Source organism: Calypte anna, chromosome Z (genome assembly GCF_003957555.1).
Source record: "Calypte anna isolate BGI_N300 chromosome Z, bCalAnn1_v1.p, whole genome shotgun sequence".
NCBI classification, from domain to species: domain Eukaryota; kingdom Metazoa; phylum Chordata; class Aves; order Apodiformes; family Trochilidae; genus Calypte; species Calypte anna.
In genome coordinates, this window is record NC_044274.1 from 60297392 (window position 1) to 60317955 (window position 20564).

Genomic DNA, 20564 nt, shown 5'->3' on the forward strand with positions numbered 1-20564 from the left:
TCCTAGATTCATCAGTTTATTTTATTAATTGACAGTGAGTTTCTATTCTGCAGGTTCACAATATCCCCACCAACAGGGCTGGTACTGCTTTGCATGATACCCCACCCAGGGGTATCTGATCTCAATGATCAAGGTGGGAGTCAAGCTTCACATGCCATCAGGCTGACAGACTCCAAACCTGATGTGTGTTGATAAAAGCCTGGAGATTTATTCACAGGCAGTAGCAAAGAAGCCAAGCAACCAGTCTCTAGAAGCAGTATTGTGCAGGGCAGCAGGCAGACAGTAATCAGCAATGAACCAAAGCAAGCTCCAGGGTCAGACCAAAGCTGGCAGAGGAAACAACTATTTGACCTAAGTACAGCAGCTTCAGAGAGCTTGTGGTCTGCATGACTAACAGGCCTGTGAAGCCTGACCACATCATGTCAGCTTCACATATTAGGTGGCTGCACTAGAACCAGCCCTGATTAAACAGAACACCAGTAGAAGCCCAAAACATGAACATATTATCCTAACTTGTACAAAATCTAGCTGTATCTTAACATGAATTATTAGTACTTGTGCATGTTTTATTAACAGAGTATAAGATCTAGAATTCCTAAGAACACCACAGAATCCTAGTTTAAACTTGGGCAATTGCACACATAGAGGAACTACAAGGCTTGGAATAAAAGACAAGCAGGTAAGGAAATTTTCTTGACCAAGAGGCAGGAAAGAAGTGCAATCAATTTCATTTGGGCTTGTATCCTGGAGCTTTATACAAACTGCAAAGTCAGTTTACTCACTTAGTTTATTTCTTTATGCTTTTAGAAACAACTATGGCTGGACAGAACAACAAACAGCAGAAAGTGAGGGTGATCTGCTTGTAGTCCTTCACTCATACACTAATGCATACAAAACAAGCATCACAAGTTATTCACTGGCCCTTTTATGATGTCTGGCATTGAACACCACTTCTAGGGTGATGCTCATCATCTTCGTAGACTTCTCCATTATAGTGATGTCTTCTTTTTTGAGATGGATCAAAGTCCACTAGCTCCACTTGTTCCATTTCCTCAGTTTCTTCTATTTCCTGCCTCGCAGGTAGCAGTTTTTCCAGTAAAGACAGCTTTTCTGAGGAGAGGAAACCACTCTCTGGAAAGTTCACCTGAAATCATCAAGAACTGGTGTTACTCAAGCCTGTCTGAACTGTCCTTTTCCCATTCCACTAGAGGACAAATAGCTGCCAAAATCAGCTTTATCATCACAGATGGCTTAAACCCGACGTTTTATGTCACTAGGCTATTTTTCACTGTCTGCAAGAAGTTAACTTCTAACTCTGGCAAGTTAACCAACATTTCTTAGGCTGCCCTCTGGATTCACCCTAGAAGCAAAGTACAGGATATATTCACATGAGAGATATGGCTGCAAGCCCTCTACAACCACAGCAGACAGAGCCTGCTGCCACAGCTCCCAGCATTAGCTTATGTCCACAGAAGAAATCAGCATTTTTCAGCCTACTCCTCTGCTTCAGCACAGGACAAAGCTACCGATCCACTCTTCCTACAGGATGATAGAAACACAAGAACATGCCAAGCAAATGGAAATCCACAAGACTGAAAAAATTATTCTAGCACTTAATGTACTTTCCAGATCATAGTGTTCTGCAGTGTTCTTCCTGTTCTGAACTGTCATTCTTTTCAATGGATTACATGTTCTCACCTTTATTAAAGAAAAATACCAAACCATGAAAACTGGTAATTGGTGCATCTTCCTGACTGAGGGTCAAGTATTCAAACCAGGACACTGAGGAACTGCTTAGAGGTTGTATTTTTAATGGAGATGCAATGCTGAACTGTGCAGTGGAAGCAATTTCAGCCACTTACCCTGAATTCTATGATCAGACGTCCTTTTTCATACGGCCTGCGGTAAATGGGCATCCCTTCATTCAGCACACACTTGATAGCACCATGCTTCACAACCTGGCCTAAAAAAACCCGAAACAACAAAACAAACAAAAAGTAGGGAATGGATACGTGCAGGCTACATCATTTTAGTTTTAACTCCCTTCAATAGTTACCTAACCTTCTACGTTGTGATCAGACAGCTGCACCAACACAGAGTAGTCTAGAAGGGACTCACTGCCTGGTAACTTCTGAGTAGGAAAGCAAGTTGATGTTTACACAGCATTCTTGTAGCCTTGTTATGCTTCCCAAAGGAAGCATACTTACAAATTTAAGTGCTCCATCAGTTCCAGAGACTCATGGCCTTCAATTCTCATGAGGTATCCTCAGGATACAAGTCTGTCCATGAGGCAAGATCTGTTACTATATCACGCAAAGAGAAAGTTACTGCTGACTGCTATCCAGAAAACCTTTCTTTGTTTAAAGACTTGTACTGCAAAGACTAGTGAAAACAGGACTGATTGCAACACAAAACCTAGTACCCCAAGTACACAAAAAGAGATGTTCTGTTCCTTTAAATTTCCAGCTTAAATTAATTGTATGCTTGGACCTCTATCAGACAGCAAACACTTACCAGGATGGGAGGTGATAATAATGGTTCTATTATCCAGCGTGGTGATGGGCTTCTGAAAGCCACAGAGTGCTTCAACCAGCTGAATATCCATGGACAGAAGAAGGTCTTCATCTCGTCTGAGGCAGAGCCAATCATAAATAGTCACCAAAAGGGAGAAGCAGTAAAAGGGTCCTACCCAATATCAGTATTTACCTTGGCAAGGACAGTAAAGCTGAAATTTTAATATAAGCCCAGGCAATTAAAATTAATATCAGTATTAAAGAATATGAATATTGATACAACTCCTTGAGCCAGCAAGTACAGAAATTATACCCACACTGAGAGCCATTAATGATCAAGTCTAACTATTAAAAGTGTAGAAGCATTTATTGAAATCAAATGCAGCAAGGCTCCCTTGCATCCAGTTTCAATTCTCCACTCTTTCCCAATTCAAAGAAGTTATCTCCCATCTTCCTAAATGCTGCAATTGGGACAATTAATGCCTTCCTTTTTGTAGGTTAGTGCTGTAAGTGCATCTGCAAGCTCCACATTGTTCTGCTACACTTGCTTTCTGAAGGTCTGGTACTAGGAAATTTTGAACAGGTAATGGCCACTACAGGTTATGATGGAAGTACCTTTTAGAAATCACAAGTGTCTCCAAGAGATACTGGAATTACTTTCATTGCCTAATCTTACTTCAGTATGGCAGTACTGATGTCTGCATGCACTTCATGCTCAAGGACCACAAAATCCTCCAGCCTATTCTAAGAAATGAGTTACTCTCTTCACTAGTCATTTTAAAAGTCTCTTGAAGGAGACTCGCCTGAAAAGCTTTTTTTCTCTGACATGAGATAGGGAACATGCCACCTGACTACTCACAGCAGCATGACCTCAGTATAACTCCCATAAGACCAGTAATATCAAGGTTTATCTAGGGACATGAGAACTGAAGGCAGCGGGCAGACAGACAGAAAAAAGTGATTTCAGGTTACAGATAACCAAGCAAACAGTTTGTCCCAGGCTGTCCCTTTGGCAAAACAGATGCAGTATCTAGTTTCACTGGAAGTTAAGAAAAATCAGCTGAGTAAGCTTAGCCAAAGCAATGAGAGCTGACTCTTAACCTGTGAGCTCTATGCTGGCATAGAGTTCTGGCACCAGCTTCCAAAGCTGCAGACCAGCTGCAGGTTTTGCAAGAACCTGGGATTTCCTGTTCCTATCTACAAATATGGGGTCAGTGGTTGGTGTCAAGACAAATGCTCTCTCCCACTTCACTGACTCCCATGTTACTGCTCTGAACAGAACAACTAAAACACCAAGTGCAACAAATTTCAGTGAAGTGACCAGTGTTGCTTTTCATCAGACCAAAATGAACTGGACAGACTCATCCCCCAAATAGGAGTTTGAAACAAGGGAGCTTGCAACACCAAGCAGTTCTGTCCACTAACAGGAAATACCTGAGATACTGTCAGTGCTGCTTGAGTTGCTTTTGCAAGAAAGAACAGACAGGACTGACTACTCTGCCCAGTGCACTCAGGCAAGGAATAAAGAGTGGGAAACCACTGCTGGTCAGAAGGGTGCATGCTATATTCAGTATGTTTTTCTCAGGGATCTTATTTGTAAGAAAGTGAACACACTGGAAGTTTTCTGTGCCTTGAAGCCAAGTGGTGAATGAACAGCTGTCTACATTATGTGGTAATTTTCTGAGGCAAGGGTTGGAATGTTAGTCTAGAAAGAGCAAGAAAATAACCACAAATATTCCTATCTATTGAAGAAAATCTCAGTGTTTTTAAGAGTTCTTAAAATTCAAGATTTATAAACTCTTAATACCTCTGCCTGGCTTTGTTTGTCTTACATCTCCTTCCACTGCCAAAACACACACGAGTGTCTTGTGCTACTAGAATACAAGTGCCTGTGACAAGTTGCACCAGGATTCCTGCATGCCTCAGAGCTGCTTTGGTGACCCAAACACACTTACAGGTGGGTTCCAGCCACACGATCCTATCTACTGATATTTCCAGTAGATAAAAGGTGAGTGGTAACTGAGGAAGCACACAGACAAGCACATCAGGAGTTAACAAAAAAAAAAAAAGAGAGAGATCCAGACTTTTTACCTTGTAAATGTAGAGTGGTCTTTTTGATCCAGGACAATAATAATGTCACCTGGCTCTAGTCCTGGCTCTTGGTCCCCTTCACCATGGAATGTTATCTTCTGACCATCCTTCATTCCTGTAGCAAAAAACAAACAAATATTTTCATCTTTATAACTGCAAAGCAGCAGTAAGTAATGTTTTATAGGCACAAGCTGGTATCAGGTATCTGTATATTTAGGTTAGAACATCAGGACCCTTCCTTGAAGCATTGTGACTTTTTTTAATCCACAGATTTTACTGGTGTCAATCAGAACTATGTCTTAAGCTCAATTTTACTGCAGAAGTCACCTGACAATGTTTAAGTGAAAATGTTTAAGTGAAACATTATAAAAGCAGCTACCACTACATGCACAGGTACTAAATCCAAACCAGAAATGCTGTCTACAAAATACATTTTAAGAGCAAGCGTCCAGTGAGCTTCTTCAGTTTTATAAATACACTTGGCAGAGCTCCTTACGAAACATAACCTCTATGCCTGCTGAACACCACAAAAGGACTCTCCCTAAGACTCTATCATGCAAGAAACCCATTTCACCCACACAAGTCTCCCTGCTGTAAATCCTAACTGCCCCATGGCAGCTCACAGTATGCTTTTCTACAAGGAAAAAAACTTCTCAGTGATTCCCATGTATAAAACATCGATATATCCCTACTATCCCTTAATGTTCCTGTAGGATTTATCCTGCTAAAAACAAATTCAGGCATTGTAAGGTGTGCTTACACATACACCAGTTGCAGGTGATTATCAGGTCCAAGTCTGTAGAAGCCACATTTGTCAGCTTGCTCTCCTGCACTGCTCCAGAGCCTGCTACCACCAGCTTTTGAGCAGTCTCCTCAACAGAGATGAGTTTGTTCCTCAGCCCTGTCAAGTTCTCCCAGCCTGTAAGGGGTCTGTGTACCAAGCTGTATTTTGCCAGTCAGAGTGCCTGCACTCAGCAGTGCTGTCAGGGTTGCATAGCAAACAGAGTTCTAAGCACAAGAGGCTTAGCACTGTCTCTGGACCCTATTGCTCTAGCAGACCTGGTTCCCCTTCACACTGAAACACAGTAGAAGTGATCGGAGTCTGCAGGGTTTTCCAACAGGCAGGAAACTCATTAGGCAGCCGAGATGACAAGTCACATGTTTTAGTTCTATCATGCCAGCTACGTGATCAAGACTCACAAGGTGGCTCAGAAGTAATTCACCACTAAGAACAGTGCAAGTTTCAGAATTCACTCCTGACTTACGTGCACTGGTATTATATGCAAACATATAAGTGAGGAGCCTTCCCTGAAAACAAGCCTCCAGCTTTTTAAGGCCATCAACAGGCAATGTCACTGGATAGATGTCCAGCAGCCTCACCCGACAAACCAACACCATGCATTTCCTATAACTTCTGTTTTAGTGCTCCTAAGCCAGTCAGCACATCCCAGTTCAACACTTCACCTTAGTAAGACACCTCACCTTTGTCAATGTGAACTTCCAGTATCTTCTTCTCCCTGACAATTTTTCTGCCAGTGCAGCTCTTGCACCTGTCCTTGGGGCTGATACGCTCCCCGTGCCCCTGGCACTCCATGCACACCGACTGGATCTGCTGCACCATTCCTGGCCCAATCTGGTGAATTCTGATCTGCATGCCCGTTCCTCTGCAGTTAGGGCAGCACTCCACTGCACCTTTCTTACCACCACGACCTGCAGAGAATGAAAATTGAAATACAAAGGGTCACACACTGCCAGAAATGCAGCCCCCTGCCACCACCTTCCTCCCACCCCCAGAAACCTTTAGAAGCACCTTGTGCTTCTCTTTTTTTTCTCAATTACACTGTTACCTTCACATTTGTCACAGATAACATTCTTCTGCAGTGCGAGCTTCCTCGTTGCACCATTGTACATATCTTCTAAACTTACTGACAACTGATGCACCACATTTTTACCTGTAAAACAAAATGGTTATTTTGAAAGCCTGCTCTCCAGGTTAACAGTCAACTTCCCGTGTCACTAAGCTCAAGCCACAATAAACGAATTTTAAGAGCTTTAACATCATGTTTTAATATAGCTTCATCTCGTTTTTCTGGCATTGGTCAACAGCCCCTTCCTATCTGGTATTAAATTAGATTTCTAATGGCTCTGTCAGTAACATTTCTCTATTGGAGTAAGGTAAAGATTATCCTGTGAAAGAGTCAGCAGTAAGAGAAACAAAGAATGTAGAACTGCAGACATTTAAGTTTCACAATACAGGACTTTCCATTTTAACAAGTAGATTAACATGTCACCCACAAGGAAGTGGGAGATGCTGTTTACAGTCAGCAAAGTATGTTCTTCCTGTCACCAGAGGGCTTTCTGGAAACTGAAGTAATCAACTAATTTTTTACACTCATGAATTAATTAGAACTTTACCTACAGTAGCTTTAACTTTGTTAAAGGTACTTGCCAGGAATACTTGCATACAACACACTCACACTCTGATACAAGCTCTTTTTTCTCCTGCTTCTCAACGATTCTTAGGTAAAGTGATGGGGCAGTACTACTCTTAACGAGCTTAATTTACACAGAAGTTTCATGCAGTAGTGATCAATATGGACTTTAATTTCTGAGCACCGCTTAACTGCACCTTAAATGCAATTCCACTGAGCAGCACAGGAGAACAAGAAGCTTCTACTGATTTGATTTTACCTGGGTATCTCCTTTAGATACAGTTACTTAAAGACTTTTGAACATTTCACATTTGAACAGTACTCTTAGGGCAGCCTGGCCAGCAAAGATACGGTGCCATTTCCTACTCATCCTATCAGCAGCTGAGCCTGCGTCTGGCTAAAGGCTTTCCAAACACAAAACCTGGTTAGTTATTAACACGAGACAATGCAAAGGAGACCAAACTACCACCGTACGAGACATCTGCCCTCCTCTGCTCTTTTCAGGTCTTACGAACAACGTTTTTTCAGATTTTTAGAACAATCCCGTCAAATGCAATTTAACGCAGTCTGAAGTCCTGACACCCACAGCATCCTCCTCTGAGACTCCCAGCCCGTCTACCACAGAGATGACCTCGTTAAGTACAGGAAAGTGTGGGAAAACGGCACTTTACCTCGTCTTTCTCTCTGCATCCTCCCACCGCCGCCAAAGAACATATCGAATATGTCCATGGGTGACCCGAACCCACCGCCAGAGCCACCCTCTTTGATGGCTTGCTCGCCTCCTTTGTCATACAGGTCCCTTTTCTTCGGGTCCGACAGCACTTCGTAAGCTTGGGAGATCTGCTTGAACTGCGAGAGACAGACACCGAGGTGCCTCAGGCTCCCGGGCCTCCCAACCCCGGAACGCACCGTGTTCCCCCCTATCTCCCCGGCTTCGTCCCCACACCGCCGAATCCCGCCCAGCCCAGCCGCTCCCCTCGCCCTCCAAGTCACCACACCGGAGGCAACATTCCCCGCAGCCCCATCCCGCCCCGCCGCCGACCTTCTCCCCCTCATTGGGGTTCTTGTCCGGGTGGTACTTCAGCGCCAGTTTGCGGTAGGCCTTCTTCAGCTCCTCGGCGGAGGCGTTGGGCTTCACGCCCAGCACATCGTAGTAGGTAGTCTCCTTCACCATGGCGGAGGGCGACCCGTTAGCAGCGGGCGGTCCCGCACACCACCGCGACTCCTTGCCCAGCGCCGAGCCCGACTTTTCTGGAAAGTTCCGAGCCGGTCCCGCATCCGGGCGCTTTTGAGCCGGCACCACCTCGCCCCACCCCGGAAGTCCCTCCCTCCGGGGGGGCGGGTCCTGACTGGCGGGCAGCCAATAGGAGTGCGAGGGGGAGGGGAGGTGGCCAATCGCTACCGCCCCTCTTCAGCCCCCACCGCCCGCCGGAGGAGTGGGAGGGCTGTGCGCTTCACGGCGCATGCGCAGTCCGGGAGGCGGCTCCAGCCCTGCTCCGAGCGGCAGCGGTGAGGCTGGGTCCGTGTGTCCCGGGCAGGCACCGACTGCACCCGGGTACGCGGCACCGGCACCGCCGTGTCCGCCGCCCCTTTCTCCCACCCCCACCCCGCGGCTCTGGGTCACCCCGCGGGCAGCCTGTACCGGGCCGCTCCCGCCTCCTGGTCAGGCAGTGTCAGCACCGCCGCAGCCGATTGGTGGGGACAGCTCCGCGCGCGCGGAGAGGGTGCGTGTACGCGTTGCCATGGGGACGGGGTCCGGCTGCCCCCCGATCCGCGGGATGAGGCCCCGGTCCCGGTCCAGGTCCGCACCACCGATGGGCGGCAGGCGGGGGTCCGGAGGGGTTGGGGCGGCTCGCGTGTTCTCGGGCTGTGCCGTGCGCCCCAAGTCCGCCCCGGCCTGGCCGGCGGCCTGCGACGCGGTGAGGGGCAGGTCCCGCCCGGCAGCCCGGCCGGGAGGTGCAGTTTGGGGGGGCGGGGGGACCCTAACCCCACGCCGCGCGTTAGTGTGTGGCGGGGCTGGTGTTTGTGGACGGTGGGTTCCTTTCCACCGGGATAAGCTCGCGACAGAACTGGGATGAGGAGCGTTTAGCAGCAGGGACCAGGAGGGTCCCGGAATCTTTGCTGTCTGCAATCAAAATGGTGTAAACTAGAGGGTCCGGTTTTGTAGCGTGGGCTATCTGCAGACTGGTGTTGGATGGAGCTGTCACCTTCCCTTGGCCCCTCTGTCTTCCGTCATTTTGTTTTGGTGTTCAAATTAACCTCTCATGCAGTGGGAACCAAGGAACTGTCTTTGTTTGGTCAGATGGAACTGTAGATCCAGTTGGCTTGTCTTATCTATGATTTGTACCGGTGAGTGTGCATGGTGGTATAGAAGGAAGGAAAACAGGTCTGCCCTTCCAGCAACAATTTTCTTTTAGCTTATACTAGCTAATATAGCGTTAATGTTGTGCTCTGCCTTGAATTTCAGAAACAGGGACCCAGTTAGCAGCAGCCTCTCAGCTAATGAATGGGCTGGCAGCAGAACTCCTGGACTCTGTTCAATGTGGAGATGACCTAGATGGAAGCTGAGTGTTATTAACATACTATTTGTTTTGCTGCACAGTGATGCGTGCCTGCTGGCTCGTGGGGAAGGAGAAATGCAGCCAGAGAGTGAAACTGCCACACTTGGAAGCAGTGGTGATTGGGCGTGGCCCAGAAACTGGGATAACAGATAGGAAGTGTTCAAGGCAGCAAGGTAAGCTTTAGCTCAAATCCCACTTTCTACCTGCAGCAGCAGCCAGTCTTGTGAGGTGTGTAAGATGCAAGTACCAAGAGTTGAATTTATCAATAAATATCACTCTTCTGTTTGGCTAAGTTACAGTGAAGCTGGTGAGCCAATGTTTTTGCCTTACTCTTAGGCCTCCTTTGAGTAACATCTAGTTAGGAAATCAGAGTTCGCCTTGTAAGTCTCAGCTGGCTTTCCTTAGGCTTGCTTCTGCAGTCACTGGCTTATGGTTTCCTTTTTTCTGCATGGTCCATAGTGTTGCTTGGTTCTTGAAGTCATCAAGCTTTATTATTCAACACTATGGAGATGTCTGGGTCCTAAAAAATCAGAGGAACAAGAACTTCACCCTTGTAAATTAAGGCATTGAACCTTAATGTGAGTCCCCAGGCCCACAGTCACGTTCCACTGCCTGCACCTTTATTTTATCTCATTACTCATCCACCAACTGTTTTTTAGTATGATTTATTATTTTATAGATATGCAGAGGGAATATATTAAAAATATCTCTGATGTATAAAAATACTACCTTTCTATTGTTATTTACCTTATCTTTGTTTCCTCTGGACACAGTCCTGCTCCATACCTTATTTACACAGAGGGCTGCTGAGAATGGCAAGAATATGTAGAAGACTTCTTCAGATTTCACCTTCATTCTGAAGTAGTTTTTGCTGACTATGATAAGAAATACTCTGGTGTGACTCAGTGTATGGCTTCGTTCTGCTTTATCTGTAGTCCTGTAAGCAGAGGATGAGGCAGAAGTATTCTTTGTGCGTACTCACAGAGAGCAGCTTCAGAAGATAGATTTAAAATAGAGGAATGTCATCTGGAAGGGGTGCTTCAGCAGAGTGTCTGGTCCTTTTATTTACAGTGTTTTGTGATGCTTTGTTCTTTCTTTCCAGTTCAGTTAAAAGCAGACTGTAACAAGGGGTATGTCACAGTTAAGCAGGTATGTTTTTAAACAAATGTACGATATTTTTGGTACTGAGATGCTGTACTTAAACTCCACTGTTGGTGCAAGTGATGATTCTTATCACTGGATCTTAAGGGCCTGAAGCTGTTCTAAGGCCAAGCAAGTGGTCCTTGGAAGGGAGATGTCTTTTTTTGTGTGTGTACCTCCAAGGAAGACTGTAGTGTTCCTGCCAGTTACAATCCAGTCTCAGACAGCAAGACTCGTAGCATCAGGGAATGCTGCTGTGAATCCTTAACCTGCTCTTCCAGGTGCTATGTTTTGGATATTTTGAATTTTCCCCCTAAACTTGCTGGTCTGCCTCCTGGGCCTTAAGCTTTTGTGGCTGAAGCTCTCCCATATGGAACAAGATGTGTATGCACAAAACCAAAATTTATTGCAAATGGGAGAAGATTTAAAAATTAGACAAAACTGGTATAAATCAGGGTGTCTGAGTGTTGGGATACTATGGCAGCAAAACAATTAGGCAACTCAACAAAAAACTAACTGAATAGCTAATAGGTATTATATAAAGACTAGTTATTAGAGTAATCCTAAGTTACTTATTAATAGTTCTTTATGCTTAAAGGCATATGCTTTAAGGCAATGTGGTAAGGCAACAGTTGGAAATTTTTCTTTTATTTTTGAAAAAGAACCCAAAGTCTTGAAGTTCCAGAGCTTAGAAGTTAAAGCTTTCTTTAAAGCTAGCTAATGAAGATATGAATAAGAATTCATGCACAGGGATTTGATATTTTTCTCTATGGATGGGGTAGGGGGTGCTTTTCTCTCGGCCTGTTGAGGAGTAACCACTTGACCAGGCATCCCTGTTGGAGGGGAGAAAATCCAGGACACCTTCTAGGGAAAGTCTACAGGAGTCTCTCCAGTCAAAGATGGGAGTAGGCTTTTGTGGAATGAAGTAATTGGGTGCTGTCATTTAACAGCCATACCTCCACTGGCTCTTATTGGAGAACAAAAGGGAAACAAAGGAAAAAGCACAAAAGTGTTTTCCTTCACTAAGCAACTTCTTTTGTTAGCTGTGTGTTCTTGTTAGGTCTCTGTTTGGCTTAGCTATGGCTAAAGTCCATGTTCTTCAACACAGGAGAACAGCTGATGCCAGAGGTATCAACTTGGCCTTCTATTGGTACTTTAAAGATTGAGACTAGTTCAGGGTTTGTTATCCCCTTTACTTTCCCATGGAAACTCCCAGTCCGTGCTCAGGGCAGTGAAGATGACAGATGCAGCAACTGAACCACAAACTGAGGCAGGGCCACTGGGGCAGAGTGTCCTGCTGCAGAGTCAGGCCTGCATTTGAGGTCGTAATGGTTGTTATATTAAGGGGACTGGGCAGCTGTGCAAGGTTTTTGTTTCAGTGGCTGATAGAGCCAAAGGTGTGGTCACCTCAGGGAAGGAATGGGATGTGAGCACCTAGTGCATTTTCGAGTTACTAACTGGATGCATGTCCAGGACATGGACCTGATAGAGCAGGTCCAGAGAAGGGTCACAAAAATGATCAGGAGGCTGGAACACCTCTCCTACAAAGACAGGCTGGGGGAGCTGGGGTTCTTCAGCCTGGAGAAAAGAAGTCTAAGACTTAATAGTGACCTTCCCACATGTCAAGGGATGGACAGGAAGGCTGGAGGTGGACTGTTTGCAAGGGCCTGTAGTGATACAACAAGAGGCAATGCTTTTTAAATTAGAGAAGAGTAGGTTTAGATTAGATGTTAGAAAAAGGTTCTTTACCTTGCAGGTGGTGCAAAAATGGAACAGGTTGCTCAGGGGGGTAGTTGAGGCTTGACAAATGTCTGATCCCTGGAGATGTTCAGGGTGAGGCTCAATGAGGCTCTGAGCAACCTGATCTAGTTGAGGGTGTCCTTGCTTACTGCGGGGGCATTGGACTAGATGACCATTAGAGGTCCCTTTCAACCCAAATTATTCTGTGCTTCTATGATTCTACTCTCTCATACTTATGAGGACCAATATCCTTGAGACAACATGAAGGAAAAATTCTCTGGCTTCATGTGCTGGGCACACATGTGGACAACACATCAACCTGTTTTGTCCACTGAGGGGAAACATTTTCCATCATGATGTCTCCAGACTCAGCAAGCACAGGGACCCCACCAGTATCAGGTGAATCTAGCAAGAATCTTCTTAGACAGTCCCTGTGAACTAGACTCTTTTAGAGGCTCACAGGGTCTTTATTTCCTGATTTTTGGGGTTTTTTTGCTTGCGCTGGAAGAAGTGTGTTGCAGGTGTTAACAGTGAGCTGTGCTTGGAAAGCCAGTGGTTGTAAGCCTGAACTCCTTCCTTCAAATGACTCTGAAGAGCATCCTTCTGTAGTGGAAGGCAAATGTGTTGATGGGATGGCATTTGGTAGGAACAGAAATGAAAATGCAGTAAAAAGAAAAGGAAGATAGTAAGATGGTTTGAGGAGAGGAAACTTTCTGTGAGTGATTGGAATTAAATAATTTCCTAAAACTACTGCTGTTCTTCAGAAGTAATTGTTACTAAGGCTGCTGTTATTTTAAAAGTAATTTAATAGCTTGTTAATTTTTTTTAGCAAAATGCAGCGTAGGTCTTGCTTCAGCACTGTAGCGAGCTGCTACAAAACTGTGAATTCCCTGTGCACTGGGGGGGCTGTGGGACTGGGCTGTAGAGAGGTGTTTCCAGCATTCATCACAGAATGTCAGGTTGGAAGGGACCTCAAGAATCATCTGGTCCAACCCTTCTAATATTGTTGTTTATATGAGATGTTTCAGCACCCTGTTCAGATGACACTTAAAACTTTCCTAAGTGGGGGAATCCACCGCTTCCCCTGGGAGACCATTCCAATGTCTGTCCTCACAGTGAAAAAATTTTCCTCTTGTGTTAAAACAGCATCTCCCCAGGAGCAACTTGTGCCTGTTGCCCCATGTCTTATCCATGTTACTCCTTGTAAATAGGGAGTCTCTGTCTTTATAGCCACCCTTTTAAGTACTGGAACACTGTAGTAAGGTCTTCCTGGAAGCGTTGGGAGTTCCCTGATCCTCTAGAGCAGGTTGGTGTGGGGAGGCAGTGCAGTAATACAAAAAGTGTTGCCTTTCTAGGAGAGTGATATACCTGAACAGTGGAGCAGTAGTTGGTAATTCCACTTACAACATCACTTGTTATTTTTGTTCCTTTTTCTTCCTTCCAAAGATAGGAGTCAACCCAACTAGTGTTGATCTCGTGAATATTGGGAAGAATGAAGAGGTGATAATGAAGCCAGGCCAAGTTCTGCATGTTGTGAACAAACTTTTCCCCTACACGGTGCAATTTATTGAAGAGTCCGGGAAAACTGTTAAAGAGGCAGAAGAGAAAATACAGACCTACAAGATGCCATGTGGGGACTCCTCTGAAAATGATGATGATGTAGAGCTTGTTCCCAGGAAAAAACCGAAAATGGAGGTGGTGGATACCCAAGGCACTTATGGAAACCCCAAGCTAAGTGGCACTGGTGGATCTGCATCTGAAGGGTCTTCAAGAAACAAGGCAAGTGTGTTGGTGTTAGTACTTGTGCTGTTTCTCCTGGGTTTGTCTCCTCCTCCAGGGCTTTGGTTTCTGTTGTGGGTGCTACTGGTGGGTGAACACACATCTTCAGAGTATTCAGTGCATCTGAGCTGCGTGTGTGTTGAGGCACCAGGGTCCTCAGGAAGTGACATGGGATCCATTCTAACCTGAGCTGGGGTGTATGTGTGGAGGGGCTTGCTTGTAGTGAGTGAGGATTTAATGACTGATTCCAGCTGCAGTTTCTGCTAGAAGGGCTCCATTTGCGTGGAGTCACTCAAGGATATTCTGCTGGCTCTTGAGATGAAATCTGTGGTACAAATAGAGGAGTGGCTTGTGTACAGGGAATGGGACAACCTGACCCTCTCTTTTTTAATTGCTTTTCCCCACCCCCTCCTGCTTTGGTTGTCCTTCATGATAGAAAGATGTTTACCGTAATGGATGTTACCAGCTTAAGTAGTTTGGAAGGGAGTTTTTACCCCTGCCTGACATGGACAAAATAAAAGACTGATTACTGCACCTGGAACTGTAACAGCACAGTCGCTGGAGAAGGTGCGGAAATGAAAGCCCTTAACGCAGAATTTCAGTCCAAGGTTGTTCTGTACACTCCTTGCACAATATCAGAAAATCAGTACATTTAAGAGTAAGGGCCACACACCACAATCACTTCTTTGTTGTGTGCAGAGCAACATGTGATAGGACAGTTAATGAAGATCTTTGTACTTCCTTTGACCCTTGTGATCAGTGAAGCAGAAGGTCTTTAATCTGTCTTTGGTAATAATCAGGGATTGCTGTAACATGTTCATACAAATCACTGTATTCAAACTGATTAAAGCTCCCTCATGTTGAATTTCCAACATTTAAAAGATTTAACTGTGAATCTTCACCATATCTTTCTAAGTTTTCAAAAGTAGCTTTGTGGCACAGTTGGAGCAAGTTTGTAGAAAGGAAATAATTCAGCTCTCATTCAGCTGTTATATTACTGCTGTATACTAAAAACCGAATGCTTGAAAACAATTCTTAATTTATAATTTTTGTTTTTTCTTCTATGCTTTAGGAATATGTAGGACACTGGAGTCAGGGTCTAAAGAGCTCCATGCAAGATCCAAAAATGCAGGTAAGAGCTATACACTTGTACTTCACAGTCGTTCCTGTCTAACAGAAATAAATGAACTTTTTTCTGTGGTTTACTTTAATGATCTGCTTGTACTGGCTTTAATTTGGAAGTCTGGTATATCGCTTTTTCAGAATGTCATTATCTTAATTATCTTGAAGCTCTCTACACTCCCAAATTTGGCCAACAGATTCAGAAAGATTGTTGGGAGAGCATGCAAGCTGCTTTGTTTCCTCAGGGAAACCAGCTGGAATGGGGGTGTGGCTTGAACCTGAGCCAGTAGAGGAGGTTCCTGTTTTCCGACATTCAACGGCCTTGTTTCCAAGTTTGGTGAGGTTTCTGGTTTTCAGCAGACTCTGAGCTGTAACAATCTTGGTGCCAGCTGACAGGATGTGAAGCCTGACTCCTCCTCTAGTCGCTTTGTTTGTCCAACAGGAATTGCTTTTGTAGTTGTAAACTTCTGCAGATGCTCCAGATGCACTCTCTCTCTCTCTCTTTCTCTCTGGCTGCTGCATGGCTTCTCCTGAGCTTTTATGTTCTCTCCTGCCTGCATTTGAGGAGGTCAGACTCAAGACACAGAAATGTGACAGATTTGTGGCTGCAGTGTGACAAATGTTTTTTTGTGGCTGCAATATTTGGTATACACACCTACTTTCTCCTTCTTGGATTCTGAGAGCCTTGAGAGAATCTTCCCTGCCCATGTAGAGAAAACTACTTTCATTTCATTCTCAAGTTATGACAAGTATATAGACAGCTTCTGAAAGACAATCTTTTTAGCTAAACTCCAAAACAGGGAGAATGCTCCTCATCAATGTTCTACCATCTGGCAGAGTAAGGCCTGAAGCTTGAGTCAATTTAGCTTGTGCTTTGGCTGTCTGACTGCTGCATGGCCATCTCAATATTAGAGATATGTTTTCCTCTTCTTCTTCAAGAGTATATGTTCAGGAGGATGGATATCACAGCCACCTGTGATACGTGGTTTTAGAAATCACTGAGTAATTCCAGCTGGAAAAGACCTTTAGAGGTCACCCTCCCTGAAGACTTGTGCTCACTGCTTGGTGTGATTGCCCTCACCTTCGTCTGTTGGAGTGACTGAGATCCTACAGACTCACTGGGCCCCTTCAGGTGTTGATACCCCTCAGGCTGAAAATAATTTCCATGATAACTGACCAGAGGGGCTCTCTATCCTGACTGTCTTTCTGGTTTTGTATTTTTATATATATGTATTTTTTTTAATTTTTTTTTTAAATACAAGTCTAAAGTGTTGAACTGCATGGAGCTGTAGAACTACTCCCATTTTCTAGAAATATCAGCACTTCCAAATGAGTTTTCTGTGGGGAATGACAAAGATATTGAAATATTTGCTTATCTTCAACATGAAGCTTATGCTTCATCCCTTAAGCAGAATTTCATATAGCACTTGCCAACGTAATGCTTTCTTGACCCAAAACATAAGCTGGATTTCAGAGTATTCTTTGAATGTTAGAATACAAGTAACTGTTTTGGACCAAGTGCTGGAGAACTGAAACAGCTCAGACTTTAATGTTTTCCTCATTGTAACACAGGTGGAGGTCTGCTGTTCTGAGCATGCTGTTTGTAGCACCTCAAAGACTTGGGCTTCACTCCAGAGCTTTACAAAGAGTGAGGCAGTCCAGTGCATTCCTGTGTGCTCTATACTGAGCACAATGCTCTGATTTTTGTTTTGGTGACAGCAAAGTTTGCACATAGCCTGGTGGAAGTAGAGGCTCCTGGATGCTGCTGGTGTCTGAGTCCAGGTGATTTTCAAGAGAGTTCATGTCCACCTGTAGCAAGGATTAATTTATCACTAAGTAAGAATTGAAAGTTTTTCCCGTGAAGTGTATGAAGAGGGATATTGGAACATCTCTCTGCAACTTTCTGTTGCATGTTATGAAGGAGGGTGCATATCGTGGCCCTAGTTCCAGAAGTTCCTCGATGAATTGGAATGCTCCACTGCTTGGTATTTCTCCCTATCTTGTATTCTTTCTTGGTTTTTTTCATGGCAGTCCAGGTTGCACTGGCAACACATACGTGTGGTTAAGGACATTGGCAACCACAGTGGGATGTGCAGATGGGTGAAGCCTCAAGAGCCATTAAAACGGTGCTTAGAGAAATAAGATGTTTAACTTCCAGTGTGTAAATAATCCGGTTACTTGTTTTGCAAGGTTTACAAAGATGAAAAGACTGTAGTCATCAAGGATAAATACCCCAAAGCACGTTACCACTGGCTTGTCTTACCATGGGATCCCATTTCAAGCCTGAAGTCAGTCACCAAGGACCATCTTGAACTCCTGGAACATATGCATTCAGTTGGGCAAAAAATGATTGAACAGTGTCCTTCCAGAGGGAGCCTGGAGTTCAGACTGGGTTACCATGCTATCCCCAGTATGAGGTAAGGCCTAGATGAGTCATCAGGTGGGGACTGATTTGGGATAATAACACTAATAATACTAAACACTGCAGTCAGTTTGGTGTCCAGGTCCCTTAGGTGCAGCTGAGCTGCAGGCATCTCAGGTCTGGTGGGAAATGCCTGCTTGGTTCCCTTAGCAGAGAGCTGTAGCTGGGGCTACAGTGCATGGGTGGTCCAGTCTCAGCAATAGAGGCCAAGCCACCAAGTACTAGGGCATTGGTCTAGGGGCAGAGTGACTCCTAAGCCTATGAAGTGTTACCTGATACTGAGCAAGGAGTAAATAAGCCCAGATCTTACCAACAGTGCATGTCATTATTGCAGTTGGTGTTCCTCAGTTGTTCTCTTGTTCTTGAAGGAAGCTTTGAGTCACTGCCAAGTGACCAAGTCCCATGCAGGTGCCTTACAAAGATTAAAACCTTTGTTTTTTTAAAACCTTTGGTTTATTAAAACCAGTCCCCCTGCCATTTTGGAATTGAGCATGAATACGGACTGCTCATTCTAGTAGGCACCAATGGAATATGCAGGCTGATGATCTTGAATGTTCAACTGAAATGCTTGGCATGACACAGGCAGTGCTTCCAGAATGGACTGGTTTCTTCTGATGCAGGACTGTGTGTCAGACATGGCGAGACTGATCCATAAGGCTGTCACTCCAACTGCTGAATCATGTTTGTAACTGATACTACTGCAAAAGAACTTCAAGCATTAACATTCCTATCTACGTAATATATTTGTTTCAGTCAGCTACACTTGCATGTAATCAGCCAGGATTTTGATTCTCCATCCCTGAAAACCAAAAAGCACTGGAACTCATTTACTACAGACTACTTCTTAAACTCTCAAGGTAACTGTTAGAAAAGGTGTTTATTTCATAACACACAATGCTGCTTGTGGGTTCTGGCCTGTGTGTTGTTTTGTTTTTTTTTCACAAAAAATGTGTAAGCCATAAATGTTGTTGCAGGAAGTGAAAGGTTTTATGTAATTTCAGGTATCAGGAAATAGCACTAGCTAAAAGACAACCAAATTTTGTGACTGGTTCAAATTAGAAATCAGTGATGAACTGCTGTGCAAGTGGAGTGGTATGCAGAGATTCAGCAGTAGTGTTTTTCATGATGCCACATGGTTCCAATACCTATGGTTTCTTACTTTGCTTTCAGATGTGATAGAGATGGTACGAAGCAATGGAAGAGTGATGGTGAAAGATCATGTCTCTGAACTTCTCAAATTGCCCCTCAGATGTCATCATTGCAGACAACAGTTGTCCACTATCCCACAGTTAAAAGAGCATCTCAAGAGACATTGGCCAAGATAACCTAAAAAAAAAAATCACCTCAGAATCTGTCTTCAGGTTTCAGGCTAAAAGAAAGATCTCAAAATGTTAGTGGGCATCTGTAGTTTTTGTTAAAGGGAATGACATTTGTGATACAGGAAAAAGTAGTCAGGAAACAGTGACGTAATAGCTTGGAGAAGAAAACCTCCAAAAACATAAAAATAAAGTGAATTCTGAAATAGTAAGTGTGCTTGCAGTTTTATTGTGGTACTGTCACACTAATCTGTATGAAGTCTGGAAGAAGCACTGTGGATGAATTATTTTAATTCAGCAGCTGAGGTGTTGAACCCAGTTCTAGCTTTCTACTGTGAAAAAAAAAAAGGAAATAAACGATGATTTAGAGGTCTATTATTTTGATGTCTTCTGCTTGTCACTGAAGTTTCTCTTCAGCAATAATGTTGAAGCAGCTGCTGTGGCTGGACAACAAAGCTGTCAAGGGAGTGGATGAGAGTGTATGGGAAGGAGCATCAGGTACCGCGTCCCTGTTTCGCTGTGCCCCAGCACGGCTGTAAGGGCTCAGTGCCGCTGGACCTGCCCTGAGCTGCGGAGCGGGCACTGCCTCTCGCCAGCCAAGTGCGGCTCAGGCTCTGAGGTAACTCCTCCCGTGTCACGGAGCTCCAGGACCAGCACTGAATGCGTTAATGGCTCCGACGGGGGTGCAGCAGGATGCGGGGCTGCAGCAAGATGCGGGGCAGGGTTGGGGTGCTCCTCCTGTGCTGCCCCCGCTCTGTCAAGGAGCAGCCGCTCTGCTGCACATTCGCGCCTGGAAACCTTCAGCGCTGGGGAGGCCTCGATGAGTGGGGGAGGCAGCACTTGTGCGCGGGTGTGACAGACAGTGTGAGTGACAATGTGACACTCAGGGCGGCTGTCTACAGCCTGTAGGAAGGGGACTGCAAGACCCCCCAAGCCCACCGTCCCAGTTTACCGCATGTGCTGCACCCCTTGCTTGGAGGGGTGGTCATGCAGAAAGAGGCCAAGCACAATGTTTCTGGCTCCAGAGCTGGTTTGTAGCCTTCAATTTCATTATAGTCCTGGCTTTGACTTGTGAAGAGGCCGTGGGTTAAGTGGCTTTCAGTGAAAACACACACCGGTGTTTTTGCTGTGCAAGGAAAATGCTGTTTGTACGGCTTGCTCATGGATTCTGTGGGGAGAAGGAGGATGTTCTCTTGTGCCCCCAGGCAGCAGCGTGTTACTGCACGCACTGATGGGACAAACAGTGATCTGTTCCTGCTGGAAAAGATAAAAGATGTTCCTGCAACTGAGCCGGGGACAGTAAAGGTGAGTGAGAGGTTGAGGTGTAATGTCAAACACCTGTCATGCTTCACTTGTTAGTAATATTACACCTTAATTTAGAAAGCAAAAATAAGAGAGAAACCATGACAAAAGCACAGCCAGTCCAGGTGTTCACTCTTGGCAGTCAG

General features: G+C 44.9%; 2 protein-coding genes across 9 annotated transcripts; one reads left to right on the plus strand and one right to left on the minus strand.

The window, feature by feature from the left end:
* Nucleotides 1–8365, minus strand: DNAJA1 (DnaJ heat shock protein family (Hsp40) member A1). Its single transcript, XM_030466731.1, has 8 exons — nucleotides 8079–8365; nucleotides 7708–7885; nucleotides 6452–6556; nucleotides 6087–6314; nucleotides 4605–4719; nucleotides 2515–2630; nucleotides 1863–1963; nucleotides 1–1144 (listed from the first exon to the last, which is right to left on the minus strand). Exons 1-8 carry the CDS (start codon nucleotides 8208–8210, stop codon nucleotides 926–928), a joined length of 1194 nt encoding a protein of 397 aa, XP_030322591.1. The 5' UTR covers nucleotides 8211–8365; the 3' UTR covers nucleotides 1–925.
* Nucleotides 8366–8466: 101 nt separating this feature from the next.
* APTX (aprataxin) lies at nucleotides 8467–19486 on the plus strand. 8 transcript variants are annotated; one of them, XM_030467128.1, is made up of 8 exons: nucleotides 8467–8760; nucleotides 9639–9770; nucleotides 10700–10746; nucleotides 13924–14256; nucleotides 15329–15388; nucleotides 17569–17795; nucleotides 18554–18657; nucleotides 18971–19486. In XM_030467128.1, the coding sequence occupies exons 2-8, from the start codon at nucleotides 9641–9643 to the stop codon at nucleotides 19123–19125; spliced, it is 1056 nt and encodes a 351-aa protein (XP_030322988.1). In that variant the 5' UTR covers nucleotides 8467–8760; nucleotides 9639–9640; the 3' UTR covers nucleotides 19126–19486. The 8 variants fall into 8 exon arrangements, with proteins under 8 accessions (XP_030322988.1, XP_030322991.1, XP_030322993.1 ...); XM_030467133.1 differs by having other exon boundaries at nucleotides 8469–8591; nucleotides 18971–19125; XM_030467129.1 differs by having other exon boundaries at nucleotides 8506–8545; nucleotides 18971–19125.
* Nucleotides 19487–20564: the final 1078 nt, after the last annotated feature.